A 21700-nucleotide genomic window follows, 5' to 3' on the forward strand; every position below is an offset into this window, starting at 1 on the left:
TTTAGTTAGGATAGGTTATATAACTCCTATATATCGTACTAAATAATAATCGATTTAATATATAGCAGCTAGGAATCCTATGATTCTGTGTCCTTTAATATAACGCGAGAGGATATCGCGGAGAGATATAAATTAGTTATATTAATACTAGTATACTAATAACTTCCGATACTTTTTCGAGGAGTTAGGGGTTACCTTCGACGATTCAGGGGTTGACTCAGGTATTAATTTATCTACTGATTCGGCGACAGCGAGGTTGAAAGGTAATCTATATACAGATAGATCTATTCGAATAGAACGATTCCGGGCTTATAACTGTTAGAAATCACCGGTACTGCAATGTATGGTCAAAATGACAGATATGTATGACTCTAACTAACTAAAATGACAAGAATCCCCTATTTGACAATTTGCTGGGGCATAACTGACTAAGCTTAATATGCAATTTGTATGGGGCCCACTATCATAGCGGTCCATGTATTTTCCGAGGTGTTGAATACTCGGGTTCCCAGTCATGTATTGTAACATAGCTTTCGACATCTGTCAATAAAAATCACGTGTTACACTAATTTTGCTTACTAAAAAGGCCCACGGGCGCCCACGGTGTCCATGGGCGTATTGATAGTGCCCATCGCCCGCTTACATAAGGCCCGTGGGCACTGCCCACCCGCCCGTCCATGGGCGATGTCGCAGTCTAGTAAGTAATGTATAGTAAAGTGACTTCAGGCTCTATGTACTCCCCCCCATAGGATAGAGGTTCCAGTATGTGCCTGTTTTTGGCTAATAGAATAGGGACAACCAGGAACCATTCGATCCATCTGTCATTAGTATTATAGCGAACGGCGAACGGCGAACGGCGTTGGCGTTGTTATTGGGCCCTTCACTGTTGCTATACATTTGGTTCATAATGTACAGTTGAGTGGTAAGCTCATGACCTCGTTGGGCCATAGCATGAACGTTAACAGATCGTTCTCATTCAAAGCACCAATAAGCGCGTGGACCCTGGGTATCTCGCTTTCGAAGGAGCCTCTCATATACCAAGTATCTACCAGAGTGTTTATTAGATAGAAATGAGCAAGGATGACGAGCGAGAGTCCACGAAGGTAGTTCTGGTCGCTTCTCTCAAGCAACGCTAAGAAAGCACTAGGGAGCAAATTCGGCCAGGACAGAAGTGCTGCCTCTTCAAAGTCCAACTGGATCTCCTTGTCTGTCGGGTTTTCAGTTGATGCACACCCCAATACGGATAAAATGCGTGAATAAAATGATTCTAGGATGCGTATTGTCTCGTTGTGCGTATCCATAGCCCAGTTTAATGTCGTGGGCGGTGAAGGTTGAGATGTTGGCGTGCCCGAACAGCTGGACAAGTCATCCCAAGGATGTTCAAGCATATTCAGAGAAGCCTTGATAGAAGCGACTGCTTGACGAGCTCCGTCGGCAAATTTCACCAGGCGGGGTGAGCAACGAGAAAGCCGAGACGGTGCATTAGATGATGAACCCACCCAAACCCCCTCGCTGTGCTGTAATGATAATATCTGCCGGAGCCGGCCGGTTTTCAAAACCTGCCATTGGTCACTGATCACAGAGGTTACACCTCGGTTGAGGTATAACCAATTGAGGCGCGGGATGGTATTTGTGGGGAAAACATCAGTCATGGCGCCGCTCCTCCCGTTTATAGGCCCAGTGAGTGGGTTAAGGTCCTGAATCTCAAGGAATGCAAATGCAAATGCAACCACAAGCATTGACCCTGTGAAAACAGCTTCGGCATTGGAGGGAGATATGCGGGACACGTCTTCCCTAAAGCCTTCTAATCCTCTTTGATGATGTGCCATGATGATCGCCAAGTCCACCGTATCTGAGTCTTCAAAAACCACAGTCCTATTGGCATCGGCCTTTTGTTTGACCATGTGTATACCCCCTAATGCTAGGAGCATATGCATCAAATATCGATTTTCGCTTGCTAATTCGGGGATAATATACTGCCAAACATTGGATCGCCTCTGGTGCAATGTCATTTGTCTTGCAGTGTATAGATGATAGAACTGAAGGAGTTGCAGATCATCCATTTTTAGATCTCCATCTTGGTGTTGGTGGGATTGGTTCGAGGTGATCGCTGGTGCTGTCGCATTTATTGACAAGGGCTGGATGCAATCGAGTAGTGGACCTTCATCAGATGGCTCGAAAGAATCTGGTAAGAGATATCCGTCTTTTTCCGTGTCTGCTCTTGATCTAGGAGGTCTTTTCGAAGTAACGCGCGGGGGAGGGTAGGAACAGGGTTCGCCCCTGGATGAACATGTGCCACAAACGGGTTGAAGCTCATCGCACTTAGGGAAGTCAGCATTTAGTCGGCAAACAGAAACTAACAGGCTTAGGAGTAAGGAGGCGTACCTTAACCCTCCGGAATTTGCAAGAATAGCAACCATTGCGAGATTTGGTGTGGCGGGCGCGATGTCTTCTCACAACTCTGTGATTGTCTGCTGTGTCGGAAGCTGCCAAAGCTAGGATGTCTTCGTCCATTTTCAGAACACAAAACTTCTCTAATGGTAAACGAGAACATCCACCATGGTTGGCAACATTTGCGCAAAGTTGCAGCCTATTCTCTTGAGTAGTTGGTTAAGAAAAACCCGGCGATCAACCCCATAATCAGGGCGGTCCACAGCAACCAGAGACGTAGATACTAACTGGTCTCCACTTCCGGTATCCAATTCCGGTCCACAAGCCTGCAGGCAGGTTCATGTGAAATTGGTTTACGGACATGAATATTATGAATATTACTCATATGAAGGTTTAGGTTCAACTTCTCTTCTAGAAGTGAGGCAGCCTATTCCCACCATTACTTCGTAAATCGCTACCTAGAGGAACAAGAGGCTGTTCAAAGCCAAAGAATATAATAATAGGTAATACTGTAAGAGGACCTATTAGAGCTTTATTAGGGATCTGTTGGATTTGTCACTTTTTTCAACAGTAGTTCCATGGCCATATAAAGGCTCCGAAATTTGATTTGAACACTCACCGACCCGAGTGAGTATCCTAATCTGCCCTTAAGTTCTCTAACTTAAACTCTGCGTAACCATCGATTGTAGGATTACAGTGGTGGTCTCGAGGCCATGATAATCGCCATATATAGAGTCTGCAAGGGCCGCCAAATAACGTTTTTGGCATCGTATTTTTCTCATATATCGGAGTTGCTTTCTTTGCAGACCGATGTTTAGTACTGGTTCGTTATATACTAGAACTAAGCAGCTATTACTTGTGGGAAGGTTCCTGGAAGAAAGCGAGTCACAATTGAAGTTGAAGTTGGTCTTGTAACCGAGTCCTGATCTCATTAGAATGAGAAGTGAGGGGGGCATCGGGAAGAGAAAGGAAGAGAGAGACAGAGAGAGGTAGACGGCGCATGCTACGCATTCTCTGCATTCCATTTGTACTGAGGGTCATTGCTTAGACATATGGGCATTTGTACTTGCTATATTGTATTGACCTTTGGCATCTTGATGCTCTCGTTGCACATCAGCCTGTGATTCTGTACAATGAGAGTATGACCAAAGGCACGGAATCACGGGCTCTTGTTTCATTTAGGAAAAAAAGGAGTCAGGCTTAATGTAATAAGGCTGTAAGGTGCGGAAAATCTAAAAGCCTTATGAACATGGTATAAATCAGGCATTCAGGAATGTTGAGAACTCCTTGGATGTGTTAGTAAGATCCAGATCCTTTTTTCGTCAACAATGCTTTTTATTTTTTTCAAACATGTTTACGGTTAATCTTGCAGGGCTGTGACTGCAGATTTGTAAAGCGCAATCTCTGGCGGCTAGATGGTGCTCAAGCTCATTAGGAACGGTTGACGAAGTTGGTGAGAGCAGCGTGAGTGGCGTAAAACTCACTCTTGGGTTTGTAGCACTGGTCGAACATCAATGGCTTTGCGCCCTGCACCCAGGTGTAAGCGTGCTTATCCGTAAAGCCCCAGATGCTAAGGTTGGTGATTCCTGCGTTGGGAGACTCGCTGAAGACGGTGCCGTAGATATTAGCCTCGATCGCGTTGTCGAGCGTGTGATCATCCAGCTCAGCGATTGCCACCTCCAATCCGAGCGCCTCGTAGGAGTTGCGATCTCCGTGATCACGCCCGGTTTCGGAGCTAATTCAATGATGTGTGTATGCAGAGCGATTTCATCAGTTGGGACGCCCTTTTCCACGAATCTAGAGACTAGGTTGTAGAGTTCCTTGCGCTTGCTAGGAAATGACTGGACCAGATTTTCATTGATGAATAGCTTGGAGTCTGGGGCTGCTACTCGGGTGATACGGAAGGTATCTGCAATGTAGCCGGAAGTCGGGATTATAGCTGCTCGAGATAAGCCCGAGCCCCTAGGCCACAATATTGTTTTCTTCTGCGAATTTCACGAGGTGGCCGAGCTTATTCTAGTTGTAGTGCCCTTTGGCCGGCTTGATGATCGACCATTTCATCTTATTTTCGGGAGAGAGGATGTTGAATTGATTGGCAAGGACAGCCGCGAACTCCGGATCATTGAGATACATCGGAGTGATCGCTCGAGACCCAATAAGAATATACTGTTTGCTTGCCTCGTTCCTCAGCGGTGTGGTACCAGTGCTCGGAAGCGCATAGACTCCTTCAGCAGCAACGATGAGCACGGTAATGATTGTTGTGGCAGAGGTCTTCATGATTTTGTCCGGCGATGTATTCTCTATCTGTTTGGTACTCAACTGGTTGTGAATTGTCAAGACTGTTGTGGCAGACTCAACAGCTTTACAGCTGGGAAAATGTTGACCAGGCAACGACATAACGCCGGGACACATCGTGAGCTGATGCCTACTGCGGTGTCAGAGCAGGGTACGAACACGCTAGTTCTATACGTAAAGAGTTCGTCCCTGGTTTAAGGAAACTGACAGAAATCTGTCGTCAACTTCTTAGAATCAGCAAGGTAGCTTCCAGGGGCCTCAGTACGGTTTTTGGGGGCAAAGAAGCCGCTTCCAGGAGCCAAGTAGCCCCCAGGAAGCCCAAAGTAGCTTCTGGGGTCTTGTACCTCCACCTCGGGGAACTAAAGTCATGATCCGGTTGATAGTCTTATCAACTCCTGGAACCTCAGGTGCGGTTCCTGGGGGTGTAGCTTGCCTTTCCAGGAGTCGTTGAATGACTCATATTTGTGCGCAGGTCTGGTAAGGTATCTTGTCAGGGCTTTCCGCCACCCCAGAAAGCAGAATAATGAGTCCAGGATCCATAAGTAGGGCCCAAGGAGCACGGCAGCTCCCAAATGTAGCCATTGTATTCCCAGAGCCAGTTCGTAACCAGTCAGGATCGTAGAGTGGATTCCCAGGGGTAGTGGATGTACGCGTCATGCAGCTACTTCCCGACCTTTCGCCCATTTCCAAATACCAAGAAGAGACTTTGATCGCCTTCAAAGATCTAGCTATAGGTAAATTCATTTCAGAAGCTTACATCTTCCACACCGACATGGCGGTCCTTTGCTGCTACCCCTAAGTGGTACTATCGATCGCTAGGGCCGACATGACTCTCTGCCAGGACTATCCTCTATACTAGATGGTCTCAATGTCATCGGTGCGACGCGAAAGCCCATCGTGCTTGGGGAGATTCAGTAGGAAAGCTCGCCGTCACTTCAATACAAAAGGCCATTCTTGCTATGATCCTGCAATTTAAATCGTGAGTCATTTATCTATACTGGTACTAAGCTATCAACCAGAGTACATTCCAAGGCTCCACTGGCCCGCTCCTTCAAACACCCATCTCAACATATATAAATAACTAACTAGAATCTCAAAACAATACCCGCTCTCCAACTCATTCAAGGACTTCTAGACCCCTCTGTGCTAGATAACCGTGGCAAAATCATGCGACATTGTTCGTAATAAGGTGGCAATCTAGGCTTCTTCTCTTACCAGAGGCGATTCTTTGTTTGCTGAACGCGACCTTCTCGAAGCTCGCGGTGGCTTCGTTGGTTGAGACAGAATCCTCGATGGGTGGAAAATACTCATGGCAATCATAGCAAATAACATCAAAGTTGAGTCAAAGACGTACATGAATGCCTCGTGGCTGATGATGTATCCATCGTTGCCCTGGGCGTATTCAATGAGTCGGAAAATCGAACGAATGAGAATCAGAATGCTGGCGATGTATAGCCCAATCATGATGGTTTCCCAAGTAGCCATGCTCGTTACTCCAGATGAGCTTGATCGGCTGACAGACTTCTCGGTGGGATTATTGCGAATCCGGCGGTGAAAGATTGTTGAAGCAATGATGAAAACGCTGAAGAACACCAATTGTATGGCGAGACCGCCGATCGTGATATGTTCGCCGGTGTTTATCGAGCTAAGAGTTCCACTTGCCATGATTCCCCCGCCTTATTCTCGGTTAGTTTTCATTGACTGGGACGGTTCCGTTGACAGAGAGGACTAGTTACCTGCCGCTTGCATCAGAAACCCAATCACGTCTCCAGTGACGAAAATTATGGTAAGCCATTTCACTGGCACCATACTTAACTTCTCGGCGTCCAAATGCACAATGAGACGACCGAGAGTCATATATATCGAGGCTGCATAGAGAGGAGGGGCAAGGAGTATCATAATAGTACTGATTGAGTAAAGCGGGATATTCTCTTTGTCTTTATGGGCTGGCGCGCGGCAAATATAACCTATGATTTGAACTGCAACACCCATTAGTAACGCTATAGACTCCAGTAGATCATGAGGAAGCTAATGAGCTCTGGACTTGAGACCGGGCCAACTTACAGACTCCTCCGATAACGAAGACTATAAAATACCAGGATCGCGTACGGACGATCTGGTAAAAGTGATGAAGAGTTGCTAAAACAAATAGAACAGTGAAGAGAACTGCAGCCGCGAGAGAGGGCGTATAGCGGTATAGTTCATAGACTGCCTGTCCATCCTTGTTGAAACCCATGATGAATGAGCGTGGTAGCCGAATACAAACAACTGTCAGAGTGACAAGTATACTTCGGCCAAGAGGAGGCAATTCAAAGGACTAAGGAGGTTGTTCGACGTTTGTCACCTTGAATGAGCAGCTGCAGGAGTTAATTATTATATATTTCTGACCGTGCTAATCTAGTATATATACTTTTATTCGTATTTGGGACAAAATATGATTTTTTTTATAAATTTTGATCTTTGTATCCGTGGTAGATGCCATCACTGCCATTATCATGTAGGTTAATTGGTACAAGGATGCGGCAAGGCCGTAATTGACCCACCCGTATTCGCATTCTCGGTTTTTCCGGTCGCCACTCAGTTGGGATGGGTCTGCCAAGGTTTGTCTGGCCGGATTTACATTGGGTACTCTGTATTTACCCAAGGGATCTAAGCCTCTCGTTTTGACGCTGACCCACCCGTACTCGCTTCTACTATTGCGCTATTTAGATACCTGCGATTCAATACAAAGCCAAGACTATTTTTATATTCAGGGTCAAATTCTGGCTTCTGTGGAAGTGGTATATAAGAAATGGCGACAAAACATTTTGCAAAGGTCTACGAAGCAATGAAGCTTGAAATATCGCATCCGGACCTAACATCGATACCTTCTAAATCTCTTTGACAAAAATTACCACGCCAATCGTTACAGAATACAGAATAACATGACTTCGATCCGTTCTGATGATGGACCGGGCGGCTTCGCTTTTTATCACTATAACCCCAGCATGGGTGGTGCTGTCCTTTTTACGATTCTTTTCATGGGCACAACTTTTCACCACATCTACCAGATGTTCAAAGCCAAGACTTGGTTTTTTATTCCCTTCATGATAGGTGGTCTCCGTACGCGCAACCTTGCTTTATGCGCTTTTTATACTCAAGCTAACATGAGTAGTCGAGATTATCGGATATATAGGGCGTGCCTTGTCCAGCAAACAAACCCCCGATTGGACGCTAGGACCGTACATCATGCAGACCCTGTGTCTGCTTCTTGCCCCAGCTCTTTTAGCAGCCTCAATCTACATGTTTCTCGGCCGGATTATTCTGGTGCTCCAGGCAGAATCGCATTCCATTTTGAAAAAGAAATGGCTTACGAAGATTTTCGTGACCGGTGACGTGATGTCGTTCCTTCTACAAGGCGCTGGTATGTGTTCTCGAGATAAATAAAAGATAAGATGGGATTATCTGACTGTATATCTAGGTGGCGGCATCCAGAGTAGCGGGTCCCTCGACAGCATGAAGACTGGCGAGCGCATTATCATTGTAGGACTTTTTGTCCAAATCATCTTTTTTGGCTTCTTCATTGTTGTCGCTGGTCTATTTGACTGGAAACTTCGCAAATACCCTATCCCACGCTGCTTCGATCGGCATATTCCCTGGCGCAAACACCTAAACATTCTCTATGCGACCAGTCTGTTGATCCTTGTGCGCTCGCTTTTTCGACTTGCGGAATACATCCAGGGGAATACGGGCTATCTTTTGCGTCATGAGATCTTCTTGTATATTTTTGATTCACTGCTCATCTTCATTGCTATGGTTATCTTCAATATTGCTCATCCATATGAAATCACTCAGTTTTTGATTGATTCCGCGAATTACGAGTTGACTCGTGCCGGGAATGAACAGGCTGCGAAACCTCATGGGGTCTACCGGGGCGTGTGATTATCTTCTTTACTCCTCCTATTTTCTTTTTTTTCCCCAGGTTGCTTTATATTTCTATAGATTCTTTATTTCTTAATTCAATTCAAGCAATCCAATTATTGAGATAGACCAGAAACAAGAAGAAGAACCGTGTTAGTATTTTTAACTAGGCACCTTGCTTTCGACAAGACAAGTCTAGGTTGTTGTTCGATTTACAAAAATATTACAAGATCCTTGTCACATGATACTTGGGGTTACAAGCCCTATATTCATTCAAGTAAGCCGGAGGGCCGGTTCTATTTTTAGGTCCTACATGACTGTCTATCGCCGTGATGCGATTTATTTATGCACAACCCAAGATCTTAGGGCGATTTTCGGAGCGTTATGAATAGGTCTAGACTACACTGGAAGCTCCGTTAAATACCACTAAGGATTTTTTGGGTCGATATTGGACCACTCCATCAACAACAGAAGCAGCAGGTGCAGAACTCGAAGCAGAGAAGCCCAGTGCAACTATCGTTTTAGTTAATAAAACTGACTTCAAGATGATTTATGACAAGGTTATACTGACACTCCACAGCAAATGTCTGCTCCGTCACCGCCACCACGTAAGTGCAGCTGTTACATCTGATCCGGGGCACTCTAAGCAAATTTAGTCAGTGCCTCTAGTAGGAAAATATAACCTCAGGCAGGCAGCACTAGAAGCTCCCGGAGTAATATCCTACTTATACCCACACTCCAAAGTTTATGAATGATTTGTTGTGCGGTGAAACAACATTTTTTCCCACAATTACTAGGCCCAAATATTTGAAATGCATCCGTGGACTTCGGGTTATCACGTCACATTTGAAATAGATAATCATTTTTACATCCCACAGTTGAATTTTCAATTTTCTAGGCTAGCACACAACTTGCTTCTAGAAATTACGTACGAGAGACGTAAACCTAAATACCTAGTTTAGTCTTTCTCCATTCATTATATATCTTAACATCGATCACTTCCCTACATTCTGCACACGGATCATGGCTTTCTCTTACTCGTGAGACCCGTAAAATAGGCTTACCAGGTCCCTACTTCTGTTCAACCTCATCCGCTTCCGGATCAGTACTCTTTGCCGCATGAATTCTCGTCCACTTGACCCCGAAAGCAAAACAGAATGCTGCGGCCGTCGTACCAACTGCAACAAACTATCGATGTCCATATGTCAGCTAGTCCCTCTACTCTCTCGCCTAGGGAAGGACCACTCACAAATGCGGAAGTAATAGCTTTGTTGTAAGATTCCAAAACTGGATGCAATAGTGTGGGGAAGTTCGCATTGGTGATATCACGGATACCGGCAGTCCCAGCGGCAGATAACAACGCTATCTGTGTAGCATTTAGACCATGGTCGTCTAGGGATTTACCCAGAATTGAACGAAACACGATGCCTCCGATAACCTGTGTGACTGTGGCACCTAGATACTGGAAGAATAGGTTGAGAGAGACGGCAGCGGGCATGAGCTCTGGTTTATCATGGACTGCTAGTTGGACTATGAGAGAGGGCATTTGCTGGGCCATGCCAACCCCGAGACCCTGAATGACTTGGAACCCAATCCAATGGCTGGATGGTGTATCGAAAGCCGTGAACTGGGTGTATAACGCTGCGGCAGTGCACATAAAGAGAGGTCCAGCGAAGAGCCAAGGGTTGTAGAAGTTGACTTTTCGCGCTGTTTAGTATTAGCCTGATACCTTCCACGTGAAATTCGGGTGTTAAGCTTACCCAGAATACCAGAAGATATTGTTCCCACGATCTGAGCGAGAACTGAAGCCAAAACCCGCGTACCGCTTTCCAGTGGACTTGCGCCTTCCACGGCCTGGAACCACTCTGGAAGATAGTAGTTAAGGATGCCAAGAGACCCGAAATGACAGAAGGAAAATAAGACACTAAAGGTGATAGTTCGTCTCACAATTAGATTCCCCGGTATCATAGCGCCATCACCCTTATAGTGCTCCCAGCCAACAAATAGTATGAGCATCACACCAGACCCTATAAAGAGACCGATGATTGTTACCGAGCCCCAAGGCTTTTCCGTGCCGCCCCACATCATAGCGAGAAGTAGCATGAAAATAGCGGGAATAAAGATCACACATCCAATGAGATCTAGATTCTTTATCCGCTGGAGAGCTGTTTGATCGCGCTGAATAGATGGGAGTTTGAAGAATAAGAGCATGGCGACCAATGTCATAGCACCCGGAGGAAGATTAACCCAGAAGCACCACCGCCATGTTGCTTTTTGCGTGAAAGCACCACCTATAACGGGTGCAAGGATTAGACCCATAGCAAAGCAACTACTACAGATACCCATAAGGAGCGGTTTCGCTTTATCCGAAGTAACCGTGAGAACAATAATAAACCCGCCACTCGCGACACCGGACGCCCCGATACCTGCGACTGCACGACCTACAATAAAGCTGTTACTATTCGGAGCAAAGCCACAGATGAGGCTTCCAACCATAAAGATAGAAAAGAACGTGATATAGATCCAGCGTAGGGGAAAGGTTGCGCTCAGCTTTCCTGCCAGCGGAGTCAATGCGCATGTTGTGAGTGAGTAGGCGGCCGGATACCAGGCCAGCTGCGACGTATCCTTGAAGTCGGACGTGATGGATGGAATGGCCTATCCATAGTGCGTCAGATGATTCGATTTTCTAGGACAGGGAGTGGGTGATAGTACTGTTGCGATAACGAAGATATCCAAGGACATCAGAAAAGCACCGAAACATATACCGATAAAAATGGCCCAGAGTTTGAAGCCGTACATCGCCGTTGGGTTTCCCTCGGTAAGGTTCTGGTGTTGGGGTTGGGCAGTACTGCCAGCATCTTCTGACTTGGTAGTTCTAGTCTCATCTAGAGACAAAGACATATTCCAGATCTAACTGTGTAAATTGCGTTGAAGCGAGTGTTGTAAATTCATCTGATAATACGCAAATGCATGGATTGCAGAATTCGTCGGACCGGCGACATATTAACCTCGAACAAAGAAAATAGAGTCGCCGGTTCCGAATTGTGCATCCCTGGTCTCAGGAATTCACCAGCCGCGCATAAAAGAGTCACGTGGTAGGACTACATTGGCCATGTTAATTCATCTTGATAGAAATCCGACCGTATGACAATGTATGGTATGAATGGATGATGTCGAATACTAAGTTGGAATACATGGTTGAAACTGGGTATTATACCCCGAACATCATGTTACTTCGATTACCAGACATATCCGGATTGTTGATAACGTATTTCACATACAAGTGGCCCACCCCAAAACACCATTTTAGGACGTCTTTTTGGGATTTCTTTTTGTGATGTCTCTCTTGGGAAATCACAATCTACAGATGACGTTTAATTTCTTTTGTCTTGTTTGCATTAGTTAACTAGTTATGCCGGCCGCTTTGTGGCCTTCAAATTCATGTTACGGGACCCCTCTCGACTCATGTAACTATACAGGGTGGACTTGCATACTGGGGATGCACCACCATTTGTCGTCGGGAGTAGGCTCTAGGACGCAATCCCCGCATAGCAGCATGTATATAATATCAAGCTACATCGGGTCAATGAGATCATCATCATCATCATCGTTGACCAGGAGACACCAACACAGGGGGGTGCGCGTGAGACGGTTAATGGTGGACTCGCAAAATATCCCACAAACACAACAAACACAACAAACACACCACCTCAGTTTCCGCCCCCGCGCGAACGCTGCTTCCAAAATAATCCGTTTTGCAGTCCAGTATCACACATAGAGTTAGCTTTCCTTATGTCAACATGGGCTCTAAAACAGCGGAGAATGAGAGCCAAGGAGGTGGTAGTAAGTGATATAGCGATCAACCTCCATCGAAGTCAACTGACATTTAGCAGATGCGCCTTCTAGCTCTACCATGGCAAATGTCACTGGTGGGGAACCTCGGGGTGCCCATTGGTCCCGGGATGGTGATGGCACGCTTGGAGAAGGCGATGGAGATGATGATGCTGACGGCGACAATATCCCCTGCGCTCTTACCTTGCCGTTGAACTCGCAGGCTGTACCCTTAACAAGTTCGAAGAAGAAACGAAAGAGGACCAAGAAGAAATCTTCTGTATTGAAGCAATCCTCACCACCGAGAATTCCCCTTGCCGATCTCTTCCCTGATCGCCGGTATCCACATGGCGAGGCTCAAATTTATGAGTCTATGGTCGAAAATACAACCCGCACACCCGCTGAGGAAGTCCGATACCAGGCCCGACGTCATATCGAAGATGACACTTTTTTGAATGACTATCGCAAGGCTGCAGAGGTGCACCGCCAAGTCCGACGCTGGACTCAAGAGAGTGTTCATCCGGGCCAGACTCTGACGGAGATTGCTGTGGGAATCGAAGATGGCGTGAGAGCGTTGCTCGATAATGCCGGCCTTGACACTGGTGAAGGTCTCATATCCGGACTTGGCTTCCCCACAGGCCTGTCACTCAACAATTGTGTTGCCCACTACACGCCAAACCCAGGCCAAAAGGATGTAGTCCTCGACTCAAGTGATGTCATGAAGGTCGATTTTGGAGTCCACATAAATGGCTGGATTGTTGACAGTGCTTTCACAATGTCATTTGACCCAACCTATGACAATCTGCTTGCCGCTGTCAAGGACGCGACAAATACTGGCATCAAGGTAAACAATCTGTGGTTTGCAAGCTAGACTTACCGCTGACCACTTCTAGAATGCGGGAGTCGATGTTCGCATTAGCGATGTCAGTGCTGCCATACAGGAAGCTATGGAAAGCTATGAGGTCGACATCAATGGTCGGACGTTCCCTGTGAAGGCGGTGCGCAATATCACTGGGCACAATATCGAACAATATCGCATTCACGCCGGGAAATCTATACCATTTGTCAAGAACAATGACAACACCAAGATGGAAGCCGGAGAGATATTTGCCATCGAGACATTCGGGACAACCGGTAATGGCTATCTCTTTGATGGGGTAGGTTTCATTTTCGTTGCTTGTAGTTGTTGTCACGTACTCATTCAATTCTTTAGCCTGGAGTCTATGGTTATGGTAAGGACCCATCCGCACCAAAAAGGATCACCTCGCACCTTGCCAGTGCCAAGTCCCTTTATCAGAAAATCAACGAAAATTTTGGCTCGCTTGTCTTCTGTCGCCGCTATCTTGAGCGGCTTGGCGTCGAACGTTATCTGGCTGGTGTGAGTTTTCATCGTTGGACCATGGAAATCAGGTGCTTATAGTGAACAGATGAACAACCTCGTATCTAATGGGTATGTCGAGGTCTACCAACCTCTGATGGACGTTAAAGGATCGTATTCCGCTCAATTCGAACATGTTTGTGGGCCTCCTTCTTTACAAACCAACCCGCGATGCTAACCTTCCTAGACCGTTCTGTTGCGAGATTCATGCAAGGAAGTGATCAGTCGTGGCGATGACTATTGAGGTCACTTGAGTGCATCACCGAAGGTGCCACCCTTTCATTGATTATTTTCTAGAGTTTCCTACTTTGACCGCTATTCAACATGGCTCTCATTGAACACTCCTTTACACTACTCTGCTCTTGCTGCACATTCAACATGGAGTGCATCATTTTGTAAATTCTCATCTACGAGCAGTATTTCACTGTTAAATTCACAATATCGCCCATCTAGACAACAAGCTATCTGTATTGATGGATTTGTTTTTCCTCTCTATCTTTCTAGTTAATATACGCAATGCTAAGTACGTGCGACGTAGTGTCAGCCATGATCCCTGGACACGATCGAATAGCCACCGGCATTATAATCTCCAATACAAGAGACCGAGCCACCAACCGCGCTGTTAACCGCATTACAAGAGCACTCTCTATTACTCCAAATGCATGACTTTGCAATGCCCCCCGTTATCGTACGAATACTGATCGTAGCCCCTAGCATCGATCGGTGTGCAACACTTCGAGCCACAACCGCCTCCCAAGGTATTGCGCTGGCTGCAGCAGGATCAGCTTTATTAGCAATGGAAGGCGTGGCTAGGCTGGCCGAGGACCTGTGCAAAATCAAGCGAAAAGACTCATCGCGGTGCCAATGCGACCTGGGAGACCAAAGTGTGCGGCACGTCCTGCTCGAGTGTCCACTTCGGGAGGAACTGCGAACAGAAATGGCGGAAAAATTGTTCGAAGCCGGGGTGTCGGCGATGCTCGGAGAGGAAGAGGTGTTGAAGGAATCGAAGGCAGCGCCGATCGTGGCAAAGTTCATGATCGCGTCGGGACTCCTAGGACAGTTCCATTCAGTAGACTCGGTCGCCACCGGTAAGGAGAAGGGGGCAGGGGACGGGAATTTAGAATCAAACCAAGGCACTACAAGTGCTAGAGACAAAGGAAGCACAACTTAGTAGCCAGACGCCAGGTCTACCGAGGTCACCTCACGCCAACAAAACCCATAGAGATCAGCCATTACTCCCGATGAAGACGAAGATAACAACGAAGCATAGCGTCGCGATCCGAACCTGTTTGTGTACGACCTGCCGGAATAATGCAACTGGCGGTCCTAGTGATGCAGAGACTCGGTAACTCGAGGAGCCAGGAAAGGAGAGAGAGAAGTGAGTAATAAAGAAGAAGAAGGGGGTGGAAGGTGCATTATAAAGAGAAGGGGACACTCTGTGCCCGCGGGGAATGCGGGATGAACCATCTACATTGGGTTTCTTTTGTCTTCTTTGCATTACGCCGGCCGGTTCGTGGCCTTCCAATCAGGTTGCAGTACTCGAGAAATCAAGTCCTATATACTCCGGACAGGGTGGTGTATACAACATACAACATAAGATCTAAGTTGATCTTGTACATATACATACCCCAACTAGACGCTAGGCTCTTTCTAGAAATGGGCCTTCTCCACATTTAAGATTTCGTCATTCAACATGCATGTCCCGCCATCAAATTAGCCGACCAACCGATGGTCCGAAATCTCTCAATGTTCATGACACTGCTGAGTTGTTGACTCCTCCGTTGGCATGGGTTCGAATAACAAAACATCGCGATCACGGTTCGGTGAGTCATCCTCTCAGCGGGATTGATCACTCCCCTAATATGTATATTTGTAGGCTGTCGCACCTGCCGTGCTCGAAAAGTGAGAAGTTACCTTTTTGCTCCAGGTGGCTTGGTTTTCTAAGACATGCAATCGAAATTTCATAGGTCAAATGTGATGAAACACCTGGCGAATGCGGCAACTGTACTCGATTACGACTGGTCTGTTCCGGCTACACAACACCGCTGGGGCCTCAAGCAACCGGGGGTGAAATATACCAAGGAGATTCCACGAGAGGAAAAAGGACGTATCGCTCCTGCACAGCATGTCGAGTTTCGAAGACCAAATGCTCGGGTGAGCGACCATGCCAACGATGCCGTTGGAAACGTTCAAACGAATGCGTATACGGCGAGTCTACACAGCCCACTTGGGTGCGCAGAGTCAACGTGACCCCGACAGGCAACGGAGACTTCTCTCCATCCCGACCCTCCAGGCCTGAATCGTCTTTCAGCCAGACACCGTCTATCCAGGACGGCCCGCCTAGCTCAATGCGGACGTCGCCTATGTCACAGGCTTTTCCCCTGGTGGAAGCCGGGAGTTCATCATCCCCACTTGACTGGTGAGCTGTGAAGTCTTTTACTAATATATATACATGCTGCATTTCTGCTCACTCGCTGCAGGTTGGCTACCAATTACCTTCCCAACCCATCGAGAATCGCGATGCTAGTCGAAGAGTATTTTAACAACATCCACCCTCTACGTGCCTTTGCTTTTATCCACAAACCTTCGTTCCTACAACGATTGGATGGAGAGACTTCAAAGGAATACCACAATCATGCCCTTTTACATGTTATATGTGCACTGGGAGCCCAGTAAGCCCAACTCACATCTCAGAGATAAAGTCCGACAAGCTCATTTCTGTTTTGAAGGTTTTATGCTCTGTCATATAGCGAGACAACAACTTCGCTTGAGCCGAAATTTGTCCTTCTTGCGGGTACCCAATGGGCTAAAATTGCCCAACGACTCATTCTTGAGACCATAGATCGTGTCACTATTGAAAGTCTAATGGTGTGCTCTGCTCATAAGCCGATTTCTATGCCGAATACTAATCATTTAGTAAGGCGGCCGTTCTACTTCACGATTATGCGGTTCGATTAGGGAACTTCGCAAACGCGTTCATGCTGAGCGGACTCACTACTCGCATGACCCAAGCGCTACAGATCAATCTTGAATACAACACCGACATACTCTGCCAAGATACCGAGAACGGTCTTCCAGTCACGGCAAAGGAATCTCGTCGGCGGTTGATGTGGAGCTGCTATATAATGGATGCGCTTGTTGGCAGCGGAGTAGACCAGCTGACACTGATGGATGAAAGAGATATAAAGATTCAACTTCCCTGCAACGAGCGCAACTTCACTCAGAATGTCCCCTGCATCACAGAAACTTTATATCCTGGAAGTTGGCTCAAGATCCTGCCAGAAGATTCAGATACAAAGACCCTGTTGCCCAACATGGGTATAATGGCGTATTTCATTCGACATATCTCAATCCGCAAAAGAGTTTTGAGGTATTTGAAACCCCGTTTTGCTATCTTTCAAATCTGCTAACGTCGAACAAGATATATCAAGCATTTGGGAGACGCTATGGTCCCGTGGGACCCCGCGTCAGAATTTTCACTTTTAGATTCAGATTGCCGGGCGTGGTATGAGTCTCTACCGGCAAGTCTACAATTCACCCCCGATGCAATGTACATCCGCAAAGATACTTCGCAATTAGGCGCGCTGTGTTTGCTCCATTGTGCGCATTATCAAACAGTCTGCGACCTATATCGCTTAGGGGCCCCTGCGCTTTACAAACTCCGAGCGGCTTTCGACTTCCCTCCTGAACAGCGGGACTTCCTTCGGCATCTGCAACAAGTTCTCTTCGATGCAGCTCGAGCTTTAGCAACTATCATTGGCCAGGCGGCTGGTCATGGTCCTCGAATGTTGGCAGACTCCTGGCTTCCCACCATCGCGTATGACAGCTGCCGGATCATGGTATATCATTTGACTCAGATTCTAGATCCGCGTTCAGATAATGCAAAGGCTCTTGCACTAGCTACCATTCCCCTCCTTCGCAGTAACATCAACGCACTGAAGTTAATGGGATCACTCAATGCAATCGCCAGCTCACTGGTTAGTTCGCGTAGCCTCCAATTTGAATAGGCCTGATCACTGATCTATCTTTGGCTGTCCCAGTCCTCCGCAGCGGAGACAATGCTTGATCGTTCTGGTATTGAGTCCGAGTTGGTCTCCCAGAACATCATACCCGATGACCCATATCAATCAACTGAGGAGGAAGACACGAGGTACATGTGGCCAGTTTCCGGAAAGTGGTCTTTACTTGCTAACCGTGAGTTACAGTGACAACCTTCGAGAAACTCCAGTTCAAAGCGCGCCGGACTACGTGCTCAACCCGTTGACGATTTACCGAATGGCACGCAAATCTATACCGGAGCGACATGCCCCCGAAAGGGCAGGCACTACGTCGGCACTTAGAGGTAACAATGCAGGGGATATTGATTATCCCCCTTGTGAAGTTGATAGCGGCTCCGGGGTAGAAAGTGGTCAAGCTGAGTTAGAGGTTGATCAGTCGAGCCTTGAGGAGCTGCAAACTTTGTTCATGTCTGATCTTGGATGGGCATGGCAGCCCGCAGATACGGCCGTTGGATCAGGAACAGAGGGAGCTGGACTATTGCCATGGGCAGGTGGATATCCCATCACTCAAACACAGCCCTGGTTGCCTGTATTTCCATTCCCCCAGCAAAGCTGACAGCTCCTTGGGAAACCCACGTCTGATTTCTATTTATTACGAAGATGCCCTTACTATGGCCACTTAAAGACGGTCCAGCGCCCAATCTGATTTTATAAAATTAAAAACTTAGGGTTTGCAATGATATATCCAATTCCATACAGAAAGGGTTTTAGTAAGATTCATACGGCGATCCACTCTTTTACTCCGCGTCCAAGGGGTATACGGGAGGAGTGTCATTCACTTGGATACCTCCGCGTTTCTTGTCCAAAGTATCGTGGTACGGAAGCTTCCATCCTCCTTCTGATTCTGGGGCTGACAGCCAAAGTCGCATCAAATGCCGTCTTTGGGCAGGCCGGCCGTCCTCATCAACCGCCCCAGGTGGATGATCCGTGTAGGCGGTTCGTGCATGGAAGACATGTGTGTTACTGAGAAATTGAATATCCCCTGGAGCTAGAATCATATGTAGTGATAGCTCAGCACAGATCTTCTCAAATACCTCTAGGGCGTGTGTCTGTCTGTCTGACAAAGGGGGTATGCATGCATCAGGCCCCGAATTGAAACGCGCTAGCGATGTCACGTTCATAGGATCGAACCTGGCGTAGACTCGTGGACTAGAGGTGCCGTTGTCGTTTTCGAGATAGAAAATGCTACCTCGAATCCAGCCATCTTCGCCTTCGGACATCTCACCCTTCCGGTCGAAATACCAGTTGGGCTCACATAGTGTTCGTATCACATCGGGATGTCTTTCCTGTAGTACATTGAATACATGATGCGTAGAAACAATGTCAGACTCCCCGCCAGACAGGGATTTGGCGACACAAAGAAGGCCAACAAGATCGGCTCCGTCCGTGTGGAAGTATTGACTAGTGAACAAGTTAGCTTTTATCCACTTTTTGGTGTGGATAGGACTAGTTACATACCGAGCATTCGTTCGATAAATTCGAACTCTGTCAGTTTTGGTTGGATCTTCTCCTAAATCTTTGACATGACCGAGGACATGACCACGGCCGTTTTGACTGACAAAGTAGCCTAAGTATGTGCCAAGCCCCATATATGCTGTTGCACATTTCTGGAGATTCCACTTCTGAACAGGAAGCCCTCTAAAACGAAAGAATCCTTTCCCATTGATCAGATCTTGTCGAAGCAATTCCAGCCGCTCGGACAAATTGGGCAAAGGAAAGTTCGCCTGTAGACAAGTTAGTTTCCACTCCTCGTGTTCATCGCAGTGTCATGGACAACCATACCTTTGATATTCCAGTCAAAGGGGTTCCAGTTTGTATAAATTGATCTGAAGCAGTACTGATCTCTTTAATCTCTTCTGTGGTGAATCGATGCGTCCAAAGTTCAGGATTCTCGCGATAGTCTTCGGCTTTCCACACTGTAGGCCCGGTATGTGTCTTCGGGAAATCGGCATAGGGCCGAACTAGTGAATATATGGGGGGGTGCTGACCGGATGTTTTGAATCCATCTGGGAACACAGAGAGCTTGACGGGGCTCGACAAGGTCGGCAAAGTAGTAGCTTCCACTAGTCCGGGGGCCATGGTTGAATGAAATTTGATGTGGATGAATTATATCCTCAGTGCAGGGACCTTAAATGGAGAGATTTATTTATTGTCAGAAATGGGTTCTGGTCGATATATATATATATATATATATATATACTATCACTGTGCATCCCCGTCTAGCGAGATATAGGTTGCTCGGCTTGTCGTGCCGATCGGTTTCGGCCGATCGCTTCATTGCTCGTTGTACCTCCGGCCTCACGAGATGAAACTTTACGTTTGATTTCTCAAGTATAAGGGGAATACATATATCATAGTCAGACTCCAAGTACTAACTGACCAGGTCTGTATTCAATAAGATCGCAACCAACCCAAACCACGATGCTAGTTTGCCATTACGGCTTGTCGGCTAAGAAGTCTAAAGCTGGCATCACACATCACGCAATATGTATCCATATAATGGCAAGCTCGAACAAATCAAAGAAATAAGAGACAAAATCAATTATATTAGGATTTGGAAAGTACATCGATGTACATATGTCTGCATACGCACATGCAACTCCAGTCCAGCTTAGGAAGTCCAGCTTAGGATTTAAGATCGTGGATACATTGTTGTATTCCATTTCATGGGTCTTCCATCTAATCATTCATATGTGCGTTCTGGTCACCAAAGACTCCAGCTGGTGCCTCGATGTCCGGTCGCTTAGTGCTAGCTCGATCTGAACACGACACTGACTTCAATGAGCTACCCCGAACTCTCTCTTTTCCATATAAAGGCAGGGTGTTTAGATCGAGAAGTAACATGTACCAATAGTAAGTCCCTAGAGGTTTCATCAGCCGAGACACTCAATGCACGAATATGGATAGTGATACTGACCACAAAATATACCTCCCCCGATAATATTTCCTAATAAGGTCGGGATGATGCCTTTCCATATGTATAAGCCAATTGTAATATTTGGCGCTCCAAGCCAGATACCCAATGGAATGAATGTCATGTTTGCAACAACATGATCAAAGCCGAGGGAAACAAAAGCGAAGATGGGCAACCAGATTCCTATAACTTTGGAGGCCAGATCACGCCCTTGGATACCCAAAAAGCAAGCCAAACATACTAGCCAGTTACATCCAATGCCACGCAGGAGTATCATGTGGAACTCTGGGGTGACCTGCTTTTTTGTAGCAAAAGAAATAACAGCAGACCTGAATGGCTCTGCGGAAAAAGAATTTCCATCTATGAGTCCAGCATTAGTCACATTGTTTTATAGTAATAGGGATGTGAGAGTGGATTCCGTACAGCCGAAGATGATAGCCACGACAAATAAAGATCCAGCGAAGTTGCCGACGAATGTCACAGCCCAATGAACCAACATTTTCGACCAAGGCAAGCGTCGATGGAGCACTGCCACTGTAGTAAACTAGTATGCATGTTAGTTGATGGCCTCCATCATGGTCACCGTATCTGTTTTTTCCATACCATGAAAGATCCAGTACAAAGGTCTGCACTTGTTAGGAGAATCATACACAGGCCATAAGGAAACACCATGGCACCAATAGTTCGTATCAGACCTGGGGCATTGTCTTGAAACCAGGGTGCGGTAGTGGTACTAAGAGTAGTCCCGCAAGCGAATGCAAGTAGACAGCCAGCTGATACTGAGCTAAAAAGCACCTTGTCCAGACGCATATTCCCCTTGTGAGTGCCAGCTTTTGAGATGGCCTCAATCACCTCTTGAGGAGAGAAGGCATCGAAAGTCATTTTCATCAGAAAACAATCGCAATCCGGTGAATATATCAGTTCAGTAGTAAA

The 21700-nt window shown here is 46.7% G+C and overlaps 10 protein-coding genes across 10 annotated transcripts; 4 read left to right on the forward strand and 6 right to left on the reverse strand.

Moving 5' to 3' along the window:
* Window positions 1-902: 902 nt before the first annotated feature.
* On the reverse strand, window positions 903-2012 carry PEX2_065500 (uncharacterized protein; the record flags this gene model as incomplete). The annotated part of the gene is made up of 1 exon (XM_016743821.1): window positions 903-2012. One exon carries the CDS (start codon window positions 2010-2012, stop codon window positions 903-905), a length of 1110 nt encoding a protein of 369 aa, XP_016600003.1.
* A 113-nt stretch (window positions 2013-2125) lies between these two features.
* On the reverse strand, window positions 2126-2338 carry PEX2_065510 (uncharacterized protein; the record flags this gene model as incomplete). The annotated part of the gene is made up of 1 exon (XM_016743822.1): window positions 2126-2338. One exon carries the CDS (start codon window positions 2336-2338, stop codon window positions 2126-2128), a length of 213 nt encoding a protein of 70 aa, XP_016600004.1.
* A 1484-nt stretch (window positions 2339-3822) lies between these two features.
* On the reverse strand, window positions 3823-6922 carry PEX2_065520 (RTA1 domain-containing protein; the record flags this gene model as incomplete). Its single annotated transcript, XM_016743823.1, has 6 exons — window positions 3823-4126; window positions 4445-4730; window positions 4895-5045; window positions 5902-6362; window positions 6423-6665; window positions 6751-6922. The coding sequence occupies 6 exons, from the start codon at window positions 6920-6922 to the stop codon at window positions 3823-3825; spliced, it is 1617 nt and encodes a 538-aa protein (XP_016600005.1).
* A 688-nt stretch (window positions 6923-7610) lies between these two features.
* On the forward strand, window positions 7611-8607 carry PEX2_065530 (RTA1 domain-containing protein; the record flags this gene model as incomplete). The annotated part of the gene is made up of 3 exons (XM_016743824.1): window positions 7611-7788; window positions 7841-8089; window positions 8147-8607. 3 exons carry the CDS (start codon window positions 7611-7613, stop codon window positions 8605-8607), a joined length of 888 nt encoding a protein of 295 aa, XP_016600006.1.
* A 1050-nt stretch (window positions 8608-9657) lies between these two features.
* On the reverse strand, window positions 9658-11487 carry PEX2_065540 (Major facilitator superfamily domain, general substrate transporter; the record flags this gene model as incomplete). Its single annotated transcript, XM_016743825.1, has 5 exons — window positions 9658-9774; window positions 9836-10293; window positions 10347-10877; window positions 10929-11241; window positions 11299-11487. 5 exons carry the CDS (start codon window positions 11485-11487, stop codon window positions 9658-9660), a joined length of 1608 nt encoding a protein of 535 aa, XP_016600007.1.
* An 899-nt stretch (window positions 11488-12386) lies between these two features.
* PEX2_065550 (Winged helix-turn-helix transcription repressor DNA-binding) lies at window positions 12387-14039 on the forward strand (the record flags this gene model as incomplete). The annotated part of the gene is made up of 6 exons (XM_016743826.1): window positions 12387-12429; window positions 12480-13261; window positions 13311-13574; window positions 13631-13795; window positions 13845-13931; window positions 13983-14039. 6 exons carry the CDS (start codon window positions 12387-12389, stop codon window positions 14037-14039), a joined length of 1398 nt encoding a protein of 465 aa, XP_016600008.1.
* Window positions 14040-14453: 414 nt separating this feature from the next.
* On the forward strand, window positions 14454-14966 carry PEX2_065560 (uncharacterized protein; the record flags this gene model as incomplete). Its single annotated transcript, XM_016743827.1, has 1 exon — window positions 14454-14966. The coding sequence occupies one exon, from the start codon at window positions 14454-14456 to the stop codon at window positions 14964-14966; it is 513 nt and encodes a 170-aa protein (XP_016600009.1).
* Window positions 14967-15772: 806 nt separating this feature from the next.
* Window positions 15773-18409, forward strand: PEX2_065570 (fungal specific transcription factor domain-containing protein; the record flags this gene model as incomplete). Its single annotated transcript, XM_016743828.1, has 8 exons — window positions 15773-16026; window positions 16089-16214; window positions 16276-16467; window positions 16546-16663; window positions 16717-17165; window positions 17217-17772; window positions 17836-17945; window positions 18001-18409. 8 exons carry the CDS (start codon window positions 15773-15775, stop codon window positions 18407-18409), a joined length of 2214 nt encoding a protein of 737 aa, XP_016600010.1.
* A 181-nt stretch (window positions 18410-18590) lies between these two features.
* PEX2_065580 (TauD/TfdA family dioxygenase) lies at window positions 18591-19932 on the reverse strand (the record flags this gene model as incomplete). Its single annotated transcript, XM_016743829.1, has 3 exons — window positions 18591-19254; window positions 19312-19577; window positions 19636-19932. 3 exons carry the CDS (start codon window positions 19930-19932, stop codon window positions 18591-18593), a joined length of 1227 nt encoding a protein of 408 aa, XP_016600011.1.
* A 794-nt stretch (window positions 19933-20726) lies between these two features.
* On the reverse strand, window positions 20727-21439 carry PEX2_065590 (formate/nitrite transporter family protein; the record flags this gene model as incomplete). The annotated part of the gene is made up of 3 exons (XM_016743830.1): window positions 20727-21127; window positions 21191-21311; window positions 21371-21439. The coding sequence occupies 3 exons, from the start codon at window positions 21437-21439 to the stop codon at window positions 20727-20729; spliced, it is 591 nt and encodes a 196-aa protein (XP_016600012.1).
* Between the last annotated feature and the right edge of the window lie 261 nt (window positions 21440-21700).

The sequence above is a fragment of the Penicillium expansum genome, assembly GCF_000769745.1.
Source record: "Penicillium expansum strain MD-8 chromosome Unknown contig220, whole genome shotgun sequence".
In the NCBI taxonomy this organism is placed as follows: Eukaryota; Fungi; Ascomycota; class Eurotiomycetes; order Eurotiales; family Aspergillaceae; genus Penicillium; species Penicillium expansum.